The 18557-nt window shown below is 33.7% G+C and overlaps 2 protein-coding genes across 3 annotated transcripts in view; one reads left to right on the top strand and one right to left on the bottom strand.

Moving 5' to 3' along the window:
- The window catches only part of LOC106131691 (protein trachealess), a 154201-nt gene extending 144561 nt beyond the window's left edge, over positions 1-9640 (top strand). For both annotated transcript variants that reach the window (XM_060949958.1, XM_060949957.1), the window contains exons 10-14: positions 1555-1679; positions 3343-3536; positions 3796-3905; positions 6450-6597; positions 6873-9640. In XM_060949958.1, the coding sequence (XP_060805941.1) occupies positions 1555-1679; positions 3343-3536; positions 3796-3905; positions 6450-6597; positions 6873-8073 (1778 nt within the window). In that variant the 3' untranslated portion in view covers positions 8074-9640. The remainder of the gene's footprint in view (positions 1-1554; positions 1680-3342; positions 3537-3795; positions 3906-6449; positions 6598-6872) is intronic.
- Positions 9641-10367: 727 nt separating this feature from the next.
- Positions 10368-14612, bottom strand: LOC106131525 (uncharacterized). Its single transcript, XM_013330639.2, has 6 exons — positions 14492-14612; positions 14126-14347; positions 13661-13728; positions 12628-12747; positions 12062-12112; positions 10368-11585 (listed from the first exon to the last, which is right to left on the bottom strand). The coding sequence occupies exons 2-6, from the start codon at positions 14310-14312 to the stop codon at positions 11499-11501; spliced, it is 513 nt and encodes a 170-aa protein (XP_013186093.1). The 5' UTR covers positions 14313-14347; positions 14492-14612; the 3' UTR covers positions 10368-11498.
- Positions 14613-18557: the final 3945 nt, after the last annotated feature.

Genomic DNA, 18557 nt, shown 5'->3' with positions numbered 1-18557 from the left:
TGTTTTTTTATATTAAATAGGGTCCATCAATTTACCAACATGAATACTTCGAGGGCTAGAATCAATTTCAATTTACGATGTGTTAAAAAAGTGACGATCGATAAAAAATCAATCAGGACGGATTCTGTGTGACAGTGGATCTTTGTGTAGTGACGGGCGTGGAAAAACGAACCTCTCAGAACAGTAGGCCGTGGTAAAGTGACCACATTGTCAACTGATACCCATAAAGCCATTCCTAAAACTGATGAAGTAACACCAGTGGATGAGGTGGCAGCTGTGGTTCTTAAACTTGGTGATTGTAATAATGATATATGATTGATATCTTATGACACATAAATCAGAGACACGACTTAGACAATTTGATAAAAACAATCACAAAGTGTTCAAAAGATGTCATTTCTTGAATTGACTATAGTACATTTTCCATTATCATAGGCAACGGAAAAGTTGTTTGGTAAAAATTAATGAAAACAGAGTATACTTGTTAAGACCGCTAGCACTGGTCAAAGCAGTCGTTGTTATTTATACCAATGGTCAATTACATGAATGTAGAGCAAGAAAGTCTTTCTATTTTGGCGTTATAAACATGGATTACATATGTATAAAAAACAATGTGTAAAAGAGCCCAAATAACTTTGTTTAAAAATAAAATATAAACAACAAGACTATCGAAATGCTTTTGTATTGAGTCAATCTATGATTACGTATTAGGTACAAAGCCGTGATTCAAGCCAGACCACATTGTCCACCATAATGGAAATTGTGTGGTTATCGCCCAAGCAATGAAGAAACTATTTTATAATTATTTGTTTTTGTCTTTTGATTCATTCTTTTGTACCATACTTGGTGTTAAATATTCACTTGTTTCAATTTTGAGAGTGTGTTCTCCATCATTAGTTATATTCTTCACATCATATTTCTAATTGAAAAAAGTCAAGCGGCTATCTACCGCCAATATAAACCAGGAAGCTAGAGACCCGCTTCTACAAAATAAACAGTTTCATCGACCGAAACTTTTAGAATCACGTAAAATTTCTCAGAATCACGGACCAAGGCAGTGAAATCAATTAGACCGTGGTGTTGATCTGTCTGCTCCCAACGCTTGGCCCGAATCTTTTAATTAGCTGCCGAGTGCTCTATAACTCCTGAATAGACTGATTGCCATCTCATTAACGAATAAAGATAAGGGAATGCTCCTATCGTACTGTTTTTTAACTAAATTGAAGATATCAAAAAGGATTTTAGTAAGATAAGTTTAAAAGTGTTGTTTTTTCACACTTAATTAATATTATCAAAATATTACATAAGTAGGTGCTTATTTACATACTTACAAATATTAAGTGATATAAAAAAACTGACGTGATAAATCTAATGTGAATTACGAATAAAAAGGCAGCCAAAAAGCTTAAGGATTTCTGGAAATTTTCAAAACCGAGGCTGAACAAAAGCTGTTATACTTATTGCAATCGACCTGTATTCAAATATTGATTGGATTATGAAGGTAAATAAATTTAGGGGTATCAATTTTATTTAATTCTACCTTATTATTCGCAGTGTCTTCACAAATGAGTTTAGCAGCCAGCGGTCAACTTTATCGGGGGATGGACAGAGCATTTTGTGTCAGAATGAAGAGCACTCTAACCAAACGTGGCTGTCACTTCAAATCCTCTGGATACAGGGTAAGGCTATATTATGGCATTAGCTAATTGAAGATTTGGTAAAGCATGATGAAATATTATTTTATACACATTTTAATAGTTATACAAAGACGTCAATTTACCTTATAAATAATAAACTTTTAAAATATATATTTTTTACTTGATTGAATAGTGTCATATGTATATTTACCCATCTTCCATTACCAAATAACATTTTAATAATGAATTCATTAGGTATTAAAAACAAATTTAACGAAAGTAATTTCAATGTAATAAATATCAACTTTATAGTTGTAAATGACTATGGAAATTTGTGGACATATTTCTTTTCTATAGTTTAGAATGAGAAATGAATGGACGCTGAATTTTCATTTTCAATCTAGGTTGCACGAAGCAAGGAGGGTGAGACATCAAGATATGAGGAGAATGGTAACTGGCGGGTGGGTATCTAAGACAACTGTTATCAAAGCTTCTTGGAAGCTTGTGATATAAAAAAAATATATATTCTGTGAGATAAAATAATTGTAACAATTATTAAAACTTTCAGGTTCTGTTTTCTTTTTGTTAATGTTAGTTTTGACTTTAGTTTTTGATAGAATATGTGTCCTTATAATACAATTTACATTTATATTTAATTTTATATATATATCTGAATATAATATAGCAACAAATTTAATTTCTATGATGTCTCTATAAAGGCTAACATCGCAAACATTATTGGTTAGAGTTATGATATTGCGTGGGGTGCCTCAAGGCACGGTCCTGGCAATAATTTTTGTCTTAACTCGGTGTTAGGTCATAAAGTACGATTATATCTCAAGCGACTTGCGAATAACGTACTGGGTTCGCGAAATTGGCTGTAATAGATTGTTTGTAGGGTATAAATTTTATCTACATTTTATTTAAGTATTTTGTAAACATTTTTCTGACTAAATATCGATTTTTGCTTTGTTATTTATAAGTATTTAAAAGTCGACTAATTATAAGTTAATAATTTAATATTGTTTAATGTTATTAATTGAAATATGTTTTTATACCAAGATTAAAATATTATACAAACATTAAAATGATCGTTTAACAATAAAATTTCAACGCACGTAGGTACTTAAATTTGCAATTCACCTCTAAAATACAGCTATGTAGATATCACGAGTAAATATATGTGACAAATTATTACAACTTGAATCCTATAAATCCAGAACTAATACCTCTAATTCTCTTTATCTCGATCTAAATGGCTCATACAGTCGGAACAGGATCGACGTAGTAATTATTACCACCATTATTACTCCGCTAAGTAGGGAAACGCCACAGGCAAAGATTTTATTGGGAAAATTTGAAATTGCCTCGTATCTAATTTTTGACATCAGCCACATGATTCTACGTGCCTCTGAAATATGCTGTAAATAGATTCAGGTTTATTTCGCGTTGTATTAAACACGTTTCATGTAGATCCTGAAAATGAGTTTGGAAGTTTGATGAGATTTTTTTATTAACTTTTTCTTGTGATGCGATGCCATCACGTAGGTACTTTAATTTCATAAACTGAATCTTCATTACCTTTGTACTCATTGTAGTCTGCAGAATAATAGATAAAGTGGAGTTTTAGAATAATGTGTGAGTTATGAAATAAAAAGAGATTTCCGTAGACGTTCAACTAAATTTCCTTTCTCCATCTTTCCAGGTAGTTCTAATGCTGTGCCGGCTCCGACCACAATACTCCTTCTCACACAGTCGGAAGTCTCCTACAGTCCTTCTGGGAATGGTGGCCTTAGCGATAGCACTGCCCCCACCCTCAGTCCACGAGATCAGATTGGAATCTGATATGTTTGTCACTAGAATTAACTTCGACTTCAGAATAGCCCACTGTGAACCCAGGTACTTGGATTTCTTGATTTTTGTGTACAAAATTTACTCTTAAGTTGGCTTAAGTACGTTTTACAAATTAAGCAGAATTCGTTGATGGGAAAAAAATTGAATATACCTTCAGATTTGCAATGCAAAATTAATGCAAAACGTCCACAGTACCTACGAGTATTTACGTGTACTTTCAACTTATTTTTCCAAAAAGAATTAAAGCTCACTTATTTTATCAAGAGAATGAACAGAAATACCTAACATCTTTTTGAATTCTCAGCAGGGTGTCTGAACTACTCGGATACACAGCAGAGGAGCTGACGGGGAAGAACCTGTACGCGCTCTGCCATGGGGAAGATGCGAACAAACTAAGAAAATGCCATGTAGATTGTAAGTACCACTTTTAAATTAAAAATTGACCTACCATTAGGAAAGACAACAAAGTGGAAAGATCTTTCGGATTTTACATGTAGGTATAAGGAATTGATTTTTATTGAGAAGTGAATAAAACATCGTCTATTCAGTCGTTCAATTTAATACCACAGAATTATAAAATAATGTCAACACATAAAATTAAAATAACTTAGAAGGCACATAGAGACAACTACCTACCTTACAGACGAAGCTAACGCCAAAATTTGTACATATTTATAAAGACCTTAAAGAATTAAGCAAAAACCCAAAGTCTATCGTCTTTGCCTTAGAAAACAAGGAAATTGGAGATTAATGCATCTTGGGTCTTGCTGATTTCCATATCTTTAAAAATCTTCACATCGTACTGAATCATTAACCTCGTCAATGGTCTATAAACAATCGATGACTCTCCACCCATGACCCAATATTAAGTACGTGGTGAAATCCTTGCTGTCGTGTCGCAACCGCAATTTGTATTCAGTTTGTACCCTTTGGAAATCCATGTCAAGAAGACTGGCAGCTCAAGGAGGCGCCGTTACGAGGAAAATTTATGAGTCCGCCTGATTTCTGGGAAATTTTGTTGGACTGTAGCAAAGTTAAGCTTTTGTTTGGTCTTTTATAGTCAAGATATCGTCCTCCTTCTTTTGTCTTTTACATCTGTCAATTTGTCATTAGTTAAGACTTTTTTCAAATACCTAGTCTTTAATATGATGCCAGTATTCACTTGTTTGGGAAATTTGGTTCACATGGTTTTCTTTAAGGGTGTTTTTATATTTGTTTAGATCTATGTTGTGTGGATTTTACTAGATTGGGATACATGTTGGTATGCATAGTACGACAAGATAGATTTGGTAAAATATTGATGGATTCAGTGAGAGAGGATTTTCCACAAACGAAATATTATTTATGCGAAATTCGGCATTACTATCACGTAACTCCCACTGGTTAGGTATGTCTTCAGACATCGGGAGGAAAATCTCTATTCAAATAATGTAATCTTAGCCTCATATACGCAGGATATTATTACTTTTCCAGCATTCGTCAGAGGAATACAATTCAGGCCTAACGCTATGCGTCGGCTCTCGCGAACCTGATTTGAATAATAATTTTTAAGTATACCATCGTTTCGGTTTCCTTTCCCGAGTTTAGACGTGGGAAACGTCAAGCCTTTATGTCTTTTGAGATGGCTTTTGGAAACTATGATGAGTTAAATAGAAGTTTTATGATTTCGTTTATTATTTTCTGGATAGGCAAGAATATCAATACATAATGTTAGAAGGGAGAATTTAAAGAAACAAAGTTTTGAGCGCGATTCAGGTTTCGCCCCAGAGAATAGCTATCATAAATTCTATTTTAATTGATAAATATTAACACCTACCTACTTTGAAAAGTATATATCGAAAATAAATCAAATACCTATTAATCAGGATTTGATTCATCTAAGAATCATGATTTTTAAGACTCTGAGCACGATGGCTTTCAAGGATGAGCATTAATGAATGGAAGGACTTATAATCTGACGTAACAATTGTCTCCTAACCAATCAAGTCATACAGTCATACAAACAAGATGGCCGACGATTTCAACGCCAATCGACTCAGGTTGAGCGTCATATGGCTCTTCACAGCAATTCGTCGGTTGATAGTTTTACGAGACCATTGCTTTGCATTTAAAATGTCCAATGTGTATATAGATGCCGGTCAAATGTGGACATTCTCAATGTAGAATAACAATTGTCAAATTACCATAAAAGTCCGGGTGTTTGTTAGAAAGCGGGTAATTTGGTTACAACAGACGCGATTGGGTTGCATGATGAAGTTATTGACGACATTAAACAGGAGGTTATTCAAGTTTGTGCATAATGTAATAAACTTTAATGTATCTACATTTGAGACTTCCGACAATGGAATGTTTTACCCGATGTCTTGATTTTAAATGATGATCATTTGATGATAATAGTTTCACATGAGATGCATACTAAATTGGATATTTTATCCTGTCACTAAGATGGACTTATTGGACATTTACTAATATTTTACGAATTGCAGCCGGCCTTTCCAATTTCACTTTTTGGCCTAGCTCCAAATGCATCAAAAGATTAATGACTACAATACACAATACAAAAACAAAACCAAAAAGCATGTTGTCCTAATGATTCACGTAGACAATACACGTGTTCGTCACTTTGTCTTGTGTGTGCATCTACTGAATATATCATTATTGTCACATGGTCTTGTATGTCTTCGATACCTATTGTTTTGTTGATATTGGCCGCAAGGTCATTCTAAAACCTTTTATGTACAGATATCAAACGCAATCACGATGATTTACCACTTCCATAAATTAACACAATAAAACACTAAAATTTGATTTTATATGGCTAAATCTGGTAGGCGTATGTCCAAGAAATTGTGAGATGTAGCAAAATTTAATTTCATGGAAAATTTTGCAAAGTTTAAGAATCAACAGTATGCAAATCAAACCGCCTTCGGAAACATATAGATTTTTTTTTTGTTACAGTAATGAACAAAGGTCAAGTGCTGACTCACTACTACAGAATAATGAACAAATTGGGTGGATATACCTGGATGCAGACTTGTGCGACTGTCGTCTGCTCCTCCAAGAATGCAGAGGAACAAAACATCATATGCGTCAACTATGTCATAAGGTAATTCTGATTTCCATACTGTTTGTGTAAAGCCACAGCTATAATTAGATATCACGTAGTGTACCGATAAGTATGCAAAGGGCATACAAGCGGCGATTGATTGAAAGAAAATACATGGACAGGTTATGTAAGATATGTTACCGTAATAAGAGTTTTTTTAAATCAATGGAATGTTATTTATAAAGGGTGGACGTATTTTTAAATATTCAACGAATTAACTTTTAATCTTCCGTTGTGTGCACTATTATAACGTAACTTTGTTACTTTGTTTACAGTGGTCGAGAGTATCCTAACACTGTGATGGATTGTTGTCAACTAGAAGAAAGCGTCCAAGGTGTAAAACGGGAAGAAACTGCAGGAGATCCTGAAAACGGACCTCCTGATACTGACAATTCAGGAGGGCCACCTCCTCCTCCAAGACATCAAGCAGAAAGAACTGAACCGCCATCTAATAACGACACTGCTTCATCTAACCCAGTGCCAACTTCCGACGTCACCCACTTAACTCGACTAAATGATGCTCAACCATTACCTCTACATACAAATCCCGAAAGAACTTCTCCCATGCCTGCCAGAAGACTAAAGAAGCGAAAACATACGGCTGAAGAGGAAGAAGAAAGAGAAGAGGATAGACGAAAGTCTTCATCCAATCCTGGAGCAACCATATCGCCTGCCGAAAGAGATATGACTAAATCTAACTTAGCTATGCCAGAAGGCGCAACGGATGCGACTTCAGTAAGAGACTTAGAAAACGCAATGTCTAAACATTTACCAGCGTTAGACGGAAAAGAAATATCGCATCGACCGACAGATTTTTCAACTGATGCCTTGCTCAAACAACAGCAACAAAAGTCGACTATACAATGGATAGGAACACAAAACCATCATCTGAACCATCTAAACAGACAAATACCCGCTAATCACACATCGACACCAGCATCTGCTTTGCTTAGACAATTATATGCGAATAGAGAAAGTGTCATTCGAAGTAACTTCTTAGGAGATGGTAGAACAGGCGGTTACTATTCTGGTGACGGTCAATCGGGACCATTGCCGACTCCCCCAGGAAGCGAGGGGTCAGGCTACGGTGAACAATTAGGACACAAAGGTACAGATATTGGTTCAATCGCTTATGGGGGTTACGCTGATTATCATTCAGCAATGACACCACCAGGATCTGTCTCTCCCAGGGACAAGCAACAATATGCACTATCATACGATAACAGTGCATATTCTGAAGCCTTAAGACATTCGTATCTAGGAGATGCGCCATTGCCTTTGAAACCTCAGGCGTATTCAGCTGTGCCTGGTGCATTGGACTACGCACCATCACTGGATCAGTCTCAGTTCTTCCATCCTCCTTCCTCATTCCATCTCTATCACCCTCAGGCCCATTCCGCCCACGCAACTCATTCTCACCAAAATGTAGATAAGTCTGTTCCACCTAACACCAATTGGTATTCAGCGAGCTCATAGCCGAATTCAAGTTAGATTTGTCTAATGTTTCTAATGTATTCAAATATCGAATTTGTATTTGAAAGTGTTCTTGTTTCAAGCATTGTTTTAGTTTTATTACCATTGTTATGTTTAATTTTTGATTTAATGTTAACGTTGACTCGCCCATGACTTTCGAAGACTCCAGTGATTTTTGAAGATTTTTACTCATTATTTCTTGTAAATAAAGTTTTGTTGAAATTAATAGTAAATTGTATACGGATGACAAGACTTCAACTGTTTAATACTCACAGCTGTAGGGACATTGATAACTTCATAAAATACTTGTGCCAAAACAATTGTGACTGAGTTATTGAAATATGAAAACTTGTTTTACGTGGTAGAGATACCTCTATATATTGTCCTTTATATTTTGAAGTTCACTCAAACATTTTCAAGTTTCCCATTTCCAATTTATGGTCAAACCCGATTTGTAGATTATGGTGCCCGGCTCAAACATTAATCAGTGGGGACGTAATATTGAAAAAATATTACTTGTAACATTTTTGTTATTTACCTTGTTATATTTTAATATTCTTGTATTATTGAGTATGTCTTAAAAATGAGTGTAAGGAAGGGATATCGAAAAGGTTTCTAAAGGCAATCATTAACAACTTTGTAGGTCAAAATTCTAAAAGCAATTTGGTATCGAGCATGAATTTAAAAATCTTAATTAAAAAAACAAGTTAAAATGATTTTCCAGATTATTAAACATGATACAAGGTAAATAATCAATGAACTCTTCTATTAATCTCTTGGCTACATAGCCTGTGGCTATATCTATGTATAGCTTATTGCATATCATTTTAAATTAAGCTTTGTAAATTATTGTAACATAGCTACCACGACTGTACTTAGCATATAGTCATACTATACTCGATTGTACATTTTAGCTAGTAAGCATTGTATGATACTCTTGTCGAAATAAGATTTAATTGTACATACCTACTTCCTTACATTTAATTTTATTTAATTATTTTTTTATATATAAGACTTGTTTTTCAGTTATTTATGTACATTCATTTTTTTTAAGAAATATATTATTTGGTCGAATCAAATTAGTACAATAATACAGTGCTTTTAGAATGCCAAATCGCAACTTCAATTTGTGTAACGATGAAAACAATATATACAGGATAGATATAAAAAGAAAACCTTCATCCTTTTGGGTCTATTGCAATTAATATTCTTCCGAAGCCAAACGAATTATGTATATACTTTCTATTTTTTATAGTAAAACGGTTAGTTGTTATTACCGTTAAATTACATTTCTAATATTTATGCTATGTCTGTGCAATACAAGTGAAACACATTGTTAATTTCGATTTTATAGGCTTCGTTGACGTATCGTAAAATTAAGATAATTATCCTTAAAAATGTATTAAAAATGTAATTATTAATTAATTGGGAATAGGCTTGTAATTCAATTTATCTGTTATGTTTTCAGTGTTTCTTGACTTTGAACCTACGTGTATTTTTTTTATTTTAGTTGATAAACATGAACAAAAAATTGAAGAAAGTTTTATTTCTCTGAATAAACGATTAAGAATTTTCAGTTTTCTCTTTTTTATCTTTCCCTTGTTATCAACGAAAATTTCATTCATTCATATGATCACGTCTATATCCCTTGCGGGATAGACAGAGCCAGCAGTGTTAAGACTGATAGGCCACGTTTAGCTGATGGCTTAATGATAGACTTCAGAATTAAATGAAAATTTCATAGAGGCTTTGAAATTCAGGTACATATTCAATTTGAAATTCACCTATCCCGTATATTTTTATGTTCTTTTCATTGTCAAATGTACATAAGTACTTACACTTTCACGTGAAATATTTATGGTAGTAACTATCTTAAGACAAAATTCCGACTACAATAACAATGTCGCGCGTCCATTTATTGTTTAATATCTAAAAAAATATTTAAATAATTTTGAAAAATAATTCAGAGAAACTCGATCATAATTTTGCTGTTTCTTAGTCTTTGCATTATTGTGCTCGACTTTGCTTCAAACTTAAGTATTTAAAGTCAAAAGAGAAATATTTGAAAGCGGACCCTGGGTCTCGAGGCTGAGAGCTGCTTCATGTAGAAATGGCTTGTAACTCGTTTTTGGACACTAGCGACATCTGGGTTAAAAATATATAAACTATACGTATTCGAAAGCACGCTTTGATACGGCGTTTAGTTCTGCCGCAAAAAAATAATTATAAAAATACATTTACAACATTATATTTAGCAAAAAAAAAATCAATTAAAATTTAAAAAAATCACTTTATTATTTTACTGATAAATGCAAGAACAAATACCTAGTAACAAAGTTACCGTTCTGTTGGTTATCATTCTACAACAGAGATTACACAAAAACTAAAGCTAATAATTTCTTGTCAATTTATTTAACTTTGCATCGCATTAGCTTTGTACATCAAAATCATTTCAATAGCTTTCAATAGATGAGCCAGTAATTTTATAATTTTCCATTGTAGTTATTATACCTGGCGTGTTATGCCTGGGGGACCACGGCTCCCATTACATACATGCATATAGTCACGTCTCTATCCATTGCGGGGTAGACAGAGCCAACAGTCTTGAAAAGACTGAAAGGCCACGTTCAGCATATAACGACCCACAAGAAATAAAGTTAATAAATTAATACAAACAATTATACATCGGACGGATTTTGTCTTAGTCTTTTGTTTATCTTACAAATTATGAGAGATACATACATTTGATGAGAACAGTATACAACATACAAAAACGATATGGCAATTTATAAATAACTATAATAATTCATGATTTCTCTTCTATAAAAAGACTGTCATTTCATATATTTAACAATTATTAAAATATATCTAAATAGGTAAATGATAAAATTTCTTACTACATCATTCAAGATTCAGATATCTAACACACAACAATACACGGCGGAATTTAGAAAAATAATATTAAGATAATAAATAATAAGAAACATCAGTTGGGAAACAATAGATACCTTATTACAAGCATCATTCATTCTGTTTTATAAAGGCAAATTTCATTCTTATATATTGTTTGACAGAATCTGCATAATTTGTGCTAAACTTTAGAATTTCATTTTTATATAGCTCATAACTATCTATTCATGAAAGTTGATGCTAATTCATTCATGGAAAATAAAATATTAGTCTATTACTTATAAGAAAGTTGTTATCAAAGTTTAATCACGATTTTCTTTTATATTTCTATATGTCTTTGTGTCTCTTCCTATTTTACTTAATTATTAAATTTCTTTTACATAAAGGTACATTTTCTCTTAACTATTTTTTAATAAACTAATTCCATGATTATAAGAAGTTGAGTTCATCTATGTTATCAGATCAATGTGCTAAAGTTCTAATAAGGCAACAATGTCTTACAAATAATGTAATTGTTATCAATATTCAACTAGTATTTCAATATTCGGCGACTGCATCTCTAATATAATTTGGTACTGAGAAAACACACACAGCCAGCAGTAGATCTGAAATCAATGATTTTATTGTTAGTTTTCATCTCCCTCTTCACCTGGCCTTGTCCTGAGGATGCAACCGGGACTAAAGCCAGGAGTTATAATAAATAGAACATATTATAAAGTCCCCCCTTTTTACTCTGTCTATACATGTATATATGCTAATCTCTAAAAGTTGTAGTCGGATTTGTTCCTGTTTGAAATGTTCGAAAAAGGTGTTTTCTGAGAAAGGTTTATATCTTAATTCTACACGTGGGAAGCCGAGGCGGGTTGCGAACATAAAATAATTGAACAACATAGTTGGACACAATTATTTAAGTACCTTTTGTACACAAAAGCACAAATACATATATATAAAGTACACTAGTAATTAAGAACAAAACTCATAATTTCTAGAAATTCAACATTAATTACGGCATCTCTATTAATAGGGAAGACAGAAGAATATTTTTTCATAGAAAATAAAGACAAATTTATTTCATACTTACATTGTAAGACATCCATAAAAAGTCAATCAGGGCAGCAAAAGTAGCATCCAGCTGAGAAAACAAACAACATAAGTTAAAATTATTGAATAAAAAGTGTTAAAGAAAAAAACCTGGGGTTGCGTCAGCCTTAAAATAATTATATTTTATATGTAAATAATTAAAAACATGGTTATAACATTATGCAGTGCATGTGTGACCCAAATTATGATAATTTTCTTCTCAGTACCAGTAGCATCCTCACCTCTCTAGGGATTTGCGCCTATGACGACCACGCACTTAGATGGGGAAATCAGGTTTTAAAATGGTACCTTCCTATTAGCAGCAATTATGATGATATGCTTACATGACATTAATAGTAAAACAAGACACAACAACATTTGTTCTGATTACATCTCTGGATTGGAGCCCGGGGTACACCTTTGACCATAATTCCGAATTGGTGTAATCACATTCTTACATGGAGCAACTCCTGTATTACCTCCTTTTTTAAAATTTTTCAAATTTTCTAAACCTGTTTTCTGAACAATTCAGTACTATTGAATATGGATTATTATGTATTAACTCACATAGATGTAGTATCCGCCAAGCAGCCATAACCCAAAGCAGAGTTGGAACACTATGATGAGGCCCATGGTACCCAGCCACGGGAGCATCAACCCTCGCATCCATATGTTGATGCCGATCACCTGGAATTTGGTAACTCTTGAGCTGACATTTCAGAAGGACGTATCCAATTTGATCAAGGTTTGTTTTGCTTGTAAGCCTGTCCCTCCCAATATTCCCTGACAGACTGATCTTGTAACCTTAACCTAGGAACTTGCACAAAGTTATTTAACCGATTCATTGCGGATGACGCCAATAAGCGTCATTGATTTCTTTAATCAATGACGCTCATTGGCGTCATCCGCAATGAATCGGTTAATGTAGATGAAACAATAGATGTGGGGATTGTGGCAAATGGAAAGATGTAGTCTCTGCCTATCCCTAAGGGAAAGAGGTGTATCATATGTTTGTTTTAGTTAGTTCAATATATCTTCTACTATGAATCTATTTAAATGCCAAATGCCATTTGGTAGGCTTCTAACCCAACCTATTAGAGGTTGGGCATGGTTTAGGTCATGGTTCAATTGATACATACGAGTACATACATAAAATCACATCTTTCTCCTGGAGGGATAGGCAGAGATTACATCTTTCCACTTGCCACAATCTCTGCATACTTCGTAAGCTTCATCATTGATGTTAGATTAATTTTTTTTTTGTTATTCTCAATAAGAACTTCTTTGATTTACATAACATACATACATACATATAATCACGTCTATATCCCTTGCGGGGTAGACAGAGCCTACAGTCTTGTAAAGACTGATAGGCCACATTCAGCTATTTGGCTTTAAGATATGATTGAGATTCAAATAGTGACAGGTTGCTAGCCCATCGCCTAAAAGAAGAATCTCAAGTTTAGAAGCCTACCCCTTAGTCGGCTTTTACGACATCCATGAAAAAGAGATTGAGTGGTCCTATTCTTTTTTGTATTGGTGCCGGGAACACAACACTGATGATTTAAATAAAATTATTTTAAAGCTGATTCAAACTTACCATTAGCAAGGAAGAGATTATTAAAAACACAAATATAAATATGAATATGCCTCCGAATACTTGTAGAGCTGAAATAATAAAAAATAGGTAAAATATTTTATTTCCCCCTAGGAAAAGCATAAACAAATTTCAGACACATATAGGTAGCTAGATTTGTATAGGGTGAACAGCTTATATTTTTTCATACTGTAATTTAAGTAAGTGAACAAAAGCACACTATTTAGCCTACAGACCCAACAACTTAACATGTGTAGCAAAGAATCACATTTCTTATTGATAATCTAGAAAACACACAGTGACAGTGAAAAGAATGACTATGTTAACTTACAATTTCTAATTTCACTATGGATTTTGGTCAAAAAGGGATGATAAAATCCAGATGAGATTAAGACCAAAAAATCATCATTTAAGAGAAAATCTTGAAATGTTATCTTACAATAGTAACAGCAAAATATATCAACTTACAGCCTCTAACATCAGCTTCAAACAGAGGATTCCACAGCTGGGTGGAGTCTCCACCACCCATCTGATAGCCAATAAAGGTTATCAAAATAACACTCATTGCCGCCGTATAAACGGCCACAGCCTTACTGCCGATTTTCACATCAGAAGACCAAATGCAAGGAGACCAACAGGATTCCAATATCGTCATTTTGGTGGCTTTATTAACAAGTCAGTCTTTAGAGTCTGAAATGTAAATAATTTATGTTAAAATAGAATATAACGGTTGACCACACCTATTGACAATATAATTAGCATCATAGCAAAAAGTGACTTTTAATTAATGATATATAAGTGTGGCGCAGTTAATACTAATAATTTTGTAGGTACCTTCTTTGTAGAAGAATATCAATAATATAAATTCAAAGTAATTCAATATTCAAAATCAAAAACAACGCTATTCAGTGAACTGTAGGTTTGTTGCCGTCTTGTTTTGTCACTGTCATTAAATGTTGACATTTGCCAATTTGACTCACGTTTTGTTTGGTAACATCATGTTGGTCAATGCAAAAACTAGTATTTACCTAGTTTCATGTTTATTACTCTGAGTGCGACAAGTTAATTTTTGTTAGGGATGTAGCCTTCTAGTAATTATATTTACTTTATGCCTTGCATTTATGTTATCGAGAAAAGATAATTGTTTCAAAATGATCGAAATCGTATATATTTTTTTACTTATTGTACAAACAAAACGCATTTACATTTTCGCCCTTCAACAATAGATGTCGCTAATTTGTTATTTTTATTCTATAACAGATGGCGCTCTTCTACATTATGCTTTCCAAATTAATCCTCAATACTTTTAACAAAACAGCAAAACATATCTTTTAATACTAATTTAATTATACATATTTGACGATAGTTTGAATGTCTTTAGACATAAGATGCTGAATCTATTGTAAATGTTTTAGGATTATAACTGCAAACTTTATATTTAATACCTACATATGTTACTGAATCTATGGTGAACGATGTGTATGCCTACCTGTAATTGGTATTTTCACAAGAACAATATGTAAGTGTATCCCTGTCATTGAATGTAGTGTGTAAACACTGTTGGTGTACCAATTATAATACCAATTATAGGTATATATGACACTAAACAGGGAATATCGATTAACTCGGTTTCGAGGGCGACTCTGGTGTTAAATATGTTAGTAGTCATGATATTAATGTCAGTATTCATAACACGTTAATTGGCATGGACCTTCGTAATAGGCAAAAGCTTCATGATGACGCATAACATTTATTTTTCTCATCGAACTTTATTTAAATTAATTTTATCAAATATTTATCAAGTTCAATTCCCAGAAAGTATCTTTATATTTTTAGCATATATGAAGCTAACACGTGCCGGCTTATTTGTTTGTTATTATCAGTCTCGCCGGCTCCAGAGCGAGCGCGTGGTATTCTGATCAGGGTGTCCATCCACACACCAAAAAAATAACTTTCATATTATTGAATAAATACATTTTAATTTATAATTGAATTTCATCAATGAAGTTAAAAAGACGGTATAAACCTATTTAGACAATTTTGGCGTAATTTCTGGATAATCTTAAATTTTATCCTAATATATGTTTCTTCTTTTTAACTACCTAAAAGAAGAAAATAAATATTAAAAAGAAAAGCATAAGGCAATATGAGAAAAACTTTATTCACATTTGAAAAAAAAAATCATAAATTATATAATTTATTCTCTTCAATAAGAATCTGGAGTCACACACTCTCTTCACCTTTAGGCTCATATTTTTGTTATCTTACTATCTGTACCTAATGTTTAAGTCACTAGAATTTTCAGTCTTTCTGTGCGCATATTTTCATGATTCGGTACGATTTAGACGTTTCAATTTGTGTAAATGTTTTGTGATTTAATGATTATAATTTGTTTTATTTGCCTATTAAATAAAAAAAAATAAGCTAGCATGGGACGAGCGACGCCGTTTGTGTAGCGCGATAAACTTACGCCCTTCCGCTTTTTATTATGACGTGAAACGGAAGTGCGATAGTTTATGGGGCGATAAAAATGGCGCCACGCATGTCATGCTCACCCGCAAGAGAAGAAATTCAGGAGCTCATGAACAAGAGCAGAGAACATAACGGAACCTGTTTTATGGTTTTAACATTAGAAGAGATCAAAGTACCTACCTACTCATTCGTTTCATTTACTAATAGGTGCCTACTAAGTAGATATCTATATTTTATTATTCTCAGTTAGTCTTAACTGGCTACAGTCGAGGCCGGTGCTTTTGTGTGGGTTTCTCTATTAGGGTGTCCATCTACCAAAATTAAAATGGCGACGTTCAAAACTTATCAGACATACCAATTAAGTTTATGACAAAAGACGGTAGTTCAAAAGTCAGTGATAGTGTGACAGAAATAGCAGTTAGACTAGAATGAAGCTTCCTAAAATTCTATTTAGATTTAATAAATACCCAACTTAAATACTGTTATCAATTCATGTTCTAACTTTAAAATGTTGGAATACTCGTTTTACAATTTTTTCAGGATTTTTATATTTAAATGCATATAAAATATAATATCGTTTTATAAGCTACACCTACCATTACACAGGTTTCGAATTTACTTTGCGGTTAATTAATTTTTTTTGATATCGTCCTATGTACAAATATTTGTATTTACTTAAAAATACAATATTGAAACATATTTAGCACTGATATTTTATCCCAAATCATATCACCGCATGGCAACAGCAAACGCGTGGATGCGTGCGCGCATGTCACGTGCAAAACGCACGTGCTCGCATCGCCGAATTGTTGGGCTGGGGTATCTCAGTGGCCATGACTCATTCTAGTGTAATTTTAAGCCTAAAACCAGAGCTACAATGGTCATTTACGTAACTCTTTCACGGAAAATCTACCGGACAGATTTGGTTTTGTGGTCTCTCTACTAGAGATATCAGTGTTACATCTATGTTTATAAAAATTATTATTTAATAAATATTTATTTGTAAAAAAATTAACAACATAACATATATCACACGGGATAGAAAGAGGCAATATCTTGAAAGAACTATGGGCCATGTTCAGCTGTTTGACTTAATCACAGAATTAGGCTTCAAATAGTGACAGGTTTCTAGCCCATCTCCTATAAGAAGAATACCAAGTTTATAAAGCTTATCCCTTAGTCGCCTTTTACGACATACATGGGAAAGAGTTGGAGTGGTCCTTCTATTTTTTACTTTACCAAAATGTTCAATCTAAAGTAATTTTACTACGCATAGGTTACTATGTAAGTTAGTCAATTAAGGCAGCCCGCATACCTACCCAATTATCTAAGGTGGCTGAACATTATAAAGATCACAGGTGACCAATACCAATAATGGCGTAGTTATTCACGAATGTTTATAAGGCCAAGCATTTCTTCTCTTTTTACTTCTAAAGCTAAACAAATCTAATTTAGTGCAAGAGAATATTTGACAAAGAAAAAGGCACATTCATCCAGTGTAGCTTTTATGATAAAGATAATTGTAATAAGGTGAGAGAGAGAGAGAGAGAGAGACCATAAGACCTTCGCAGGAGAACCTAACCCGTATTAGATTATACTTACACATTCAGTTGCCTATATGTGCAGGGTCCCACGCAATGTTTTTCCTCGCCGTAAAACATCGGTTTGCATTCAAATTTATGAGCCAAAAGATAAGTAAGTTTCCCCTGCAACTGCTGGTGTCCTTTACTTCTTCCTCCTGATGTAAGTCCCGGTTACATCCTTACCTCTCTGGAGAAGAGCCCGGCGTATTTTAGACCATGTTCCAGGATTGGGTAAGTGAGGTTTTTACACGAAGCCACCTTTTTTTCTCACCTCCGCAACATTTGCAGGGGAACCAAACCTGAATAAAATCATGGTTACACATTCAGTTGCCTATATGTGCATGTTTCCTCACTTTGTATTCCCTTGCAATACATTCAAAATAATGTACATAACCTAAGATGACCCATGCATTATTAAGGTCAGCTGACAAGTTCGCAGGTGACCAATGCCCTATTCTGGGTCACGTGAGTCGCGTGGCGCCCAACGTGGCTGCGCTGGCGACGGTCTGAGGCCAGCTGACGCTGCAAGGCTCTTCCGCGCCCTTGTTTACGTTACTCTATTGAGAAATGTTACATTTGAATAGCGTAATTTTAAGGAATATCTGTTAGTATAGGGGAGAGTTATAAGAAAAAATGTCAATGGTTTATTTATTTTCTTAGAGAATGCAATACCTACAACCAAAACAATCTTAAAAAGCGGTCAGTCACACTGACCGTACTTACTAGAAATGTAGACTACGGGAAGGTACAGTCAACAGCATATTAAGTACCCAAATTTACTAAAATTCGATTAAAAATTATTATTACAAGCTTTCGCCTGCGTGAAAAGTTATCTTAAATCTATA

This window comes from Amyelois transitella, chromosome 20 (genome assembly GCF_032362555.1).
Source record: "Amyelois transitella isolate CPQ chromosome 20, ilAmyTran1.1, whole genome shotgun sequence".
Lineage (NCBI taxonomy): Eukaryota > Metazoa > Arthropoda > Insecta > Lepidoptera > Pyralidae > Amyelois > Amyelois transitella.
This window is presented reverse-complemented; position numbering and strand designations above follow the sequence as displayed.

Coding starts and splice junctions, on each gene's coding strand:
- LOC106131525 (XM_013330639.2), bottom strand. CDS start 14,312: ATGACGATATTGGAATCCTGTTGGTCTCCTTGCATTTGGTCTTCTGAT. Junction 13,729..14,125: donor TGAAGCTGATGTTAGAGGCT/GTAAGTTGATAT, acceptor TTATTATTTCAG/CTCTACAAGTATTCGGAGGC. Junction 11,586..12,061: donor TTTTATGGATGTCTTACAAT/GTAAGTATGAAA, acceptor CATTGATTTCAG/ATCTACTGCTGGCTGTGTGT.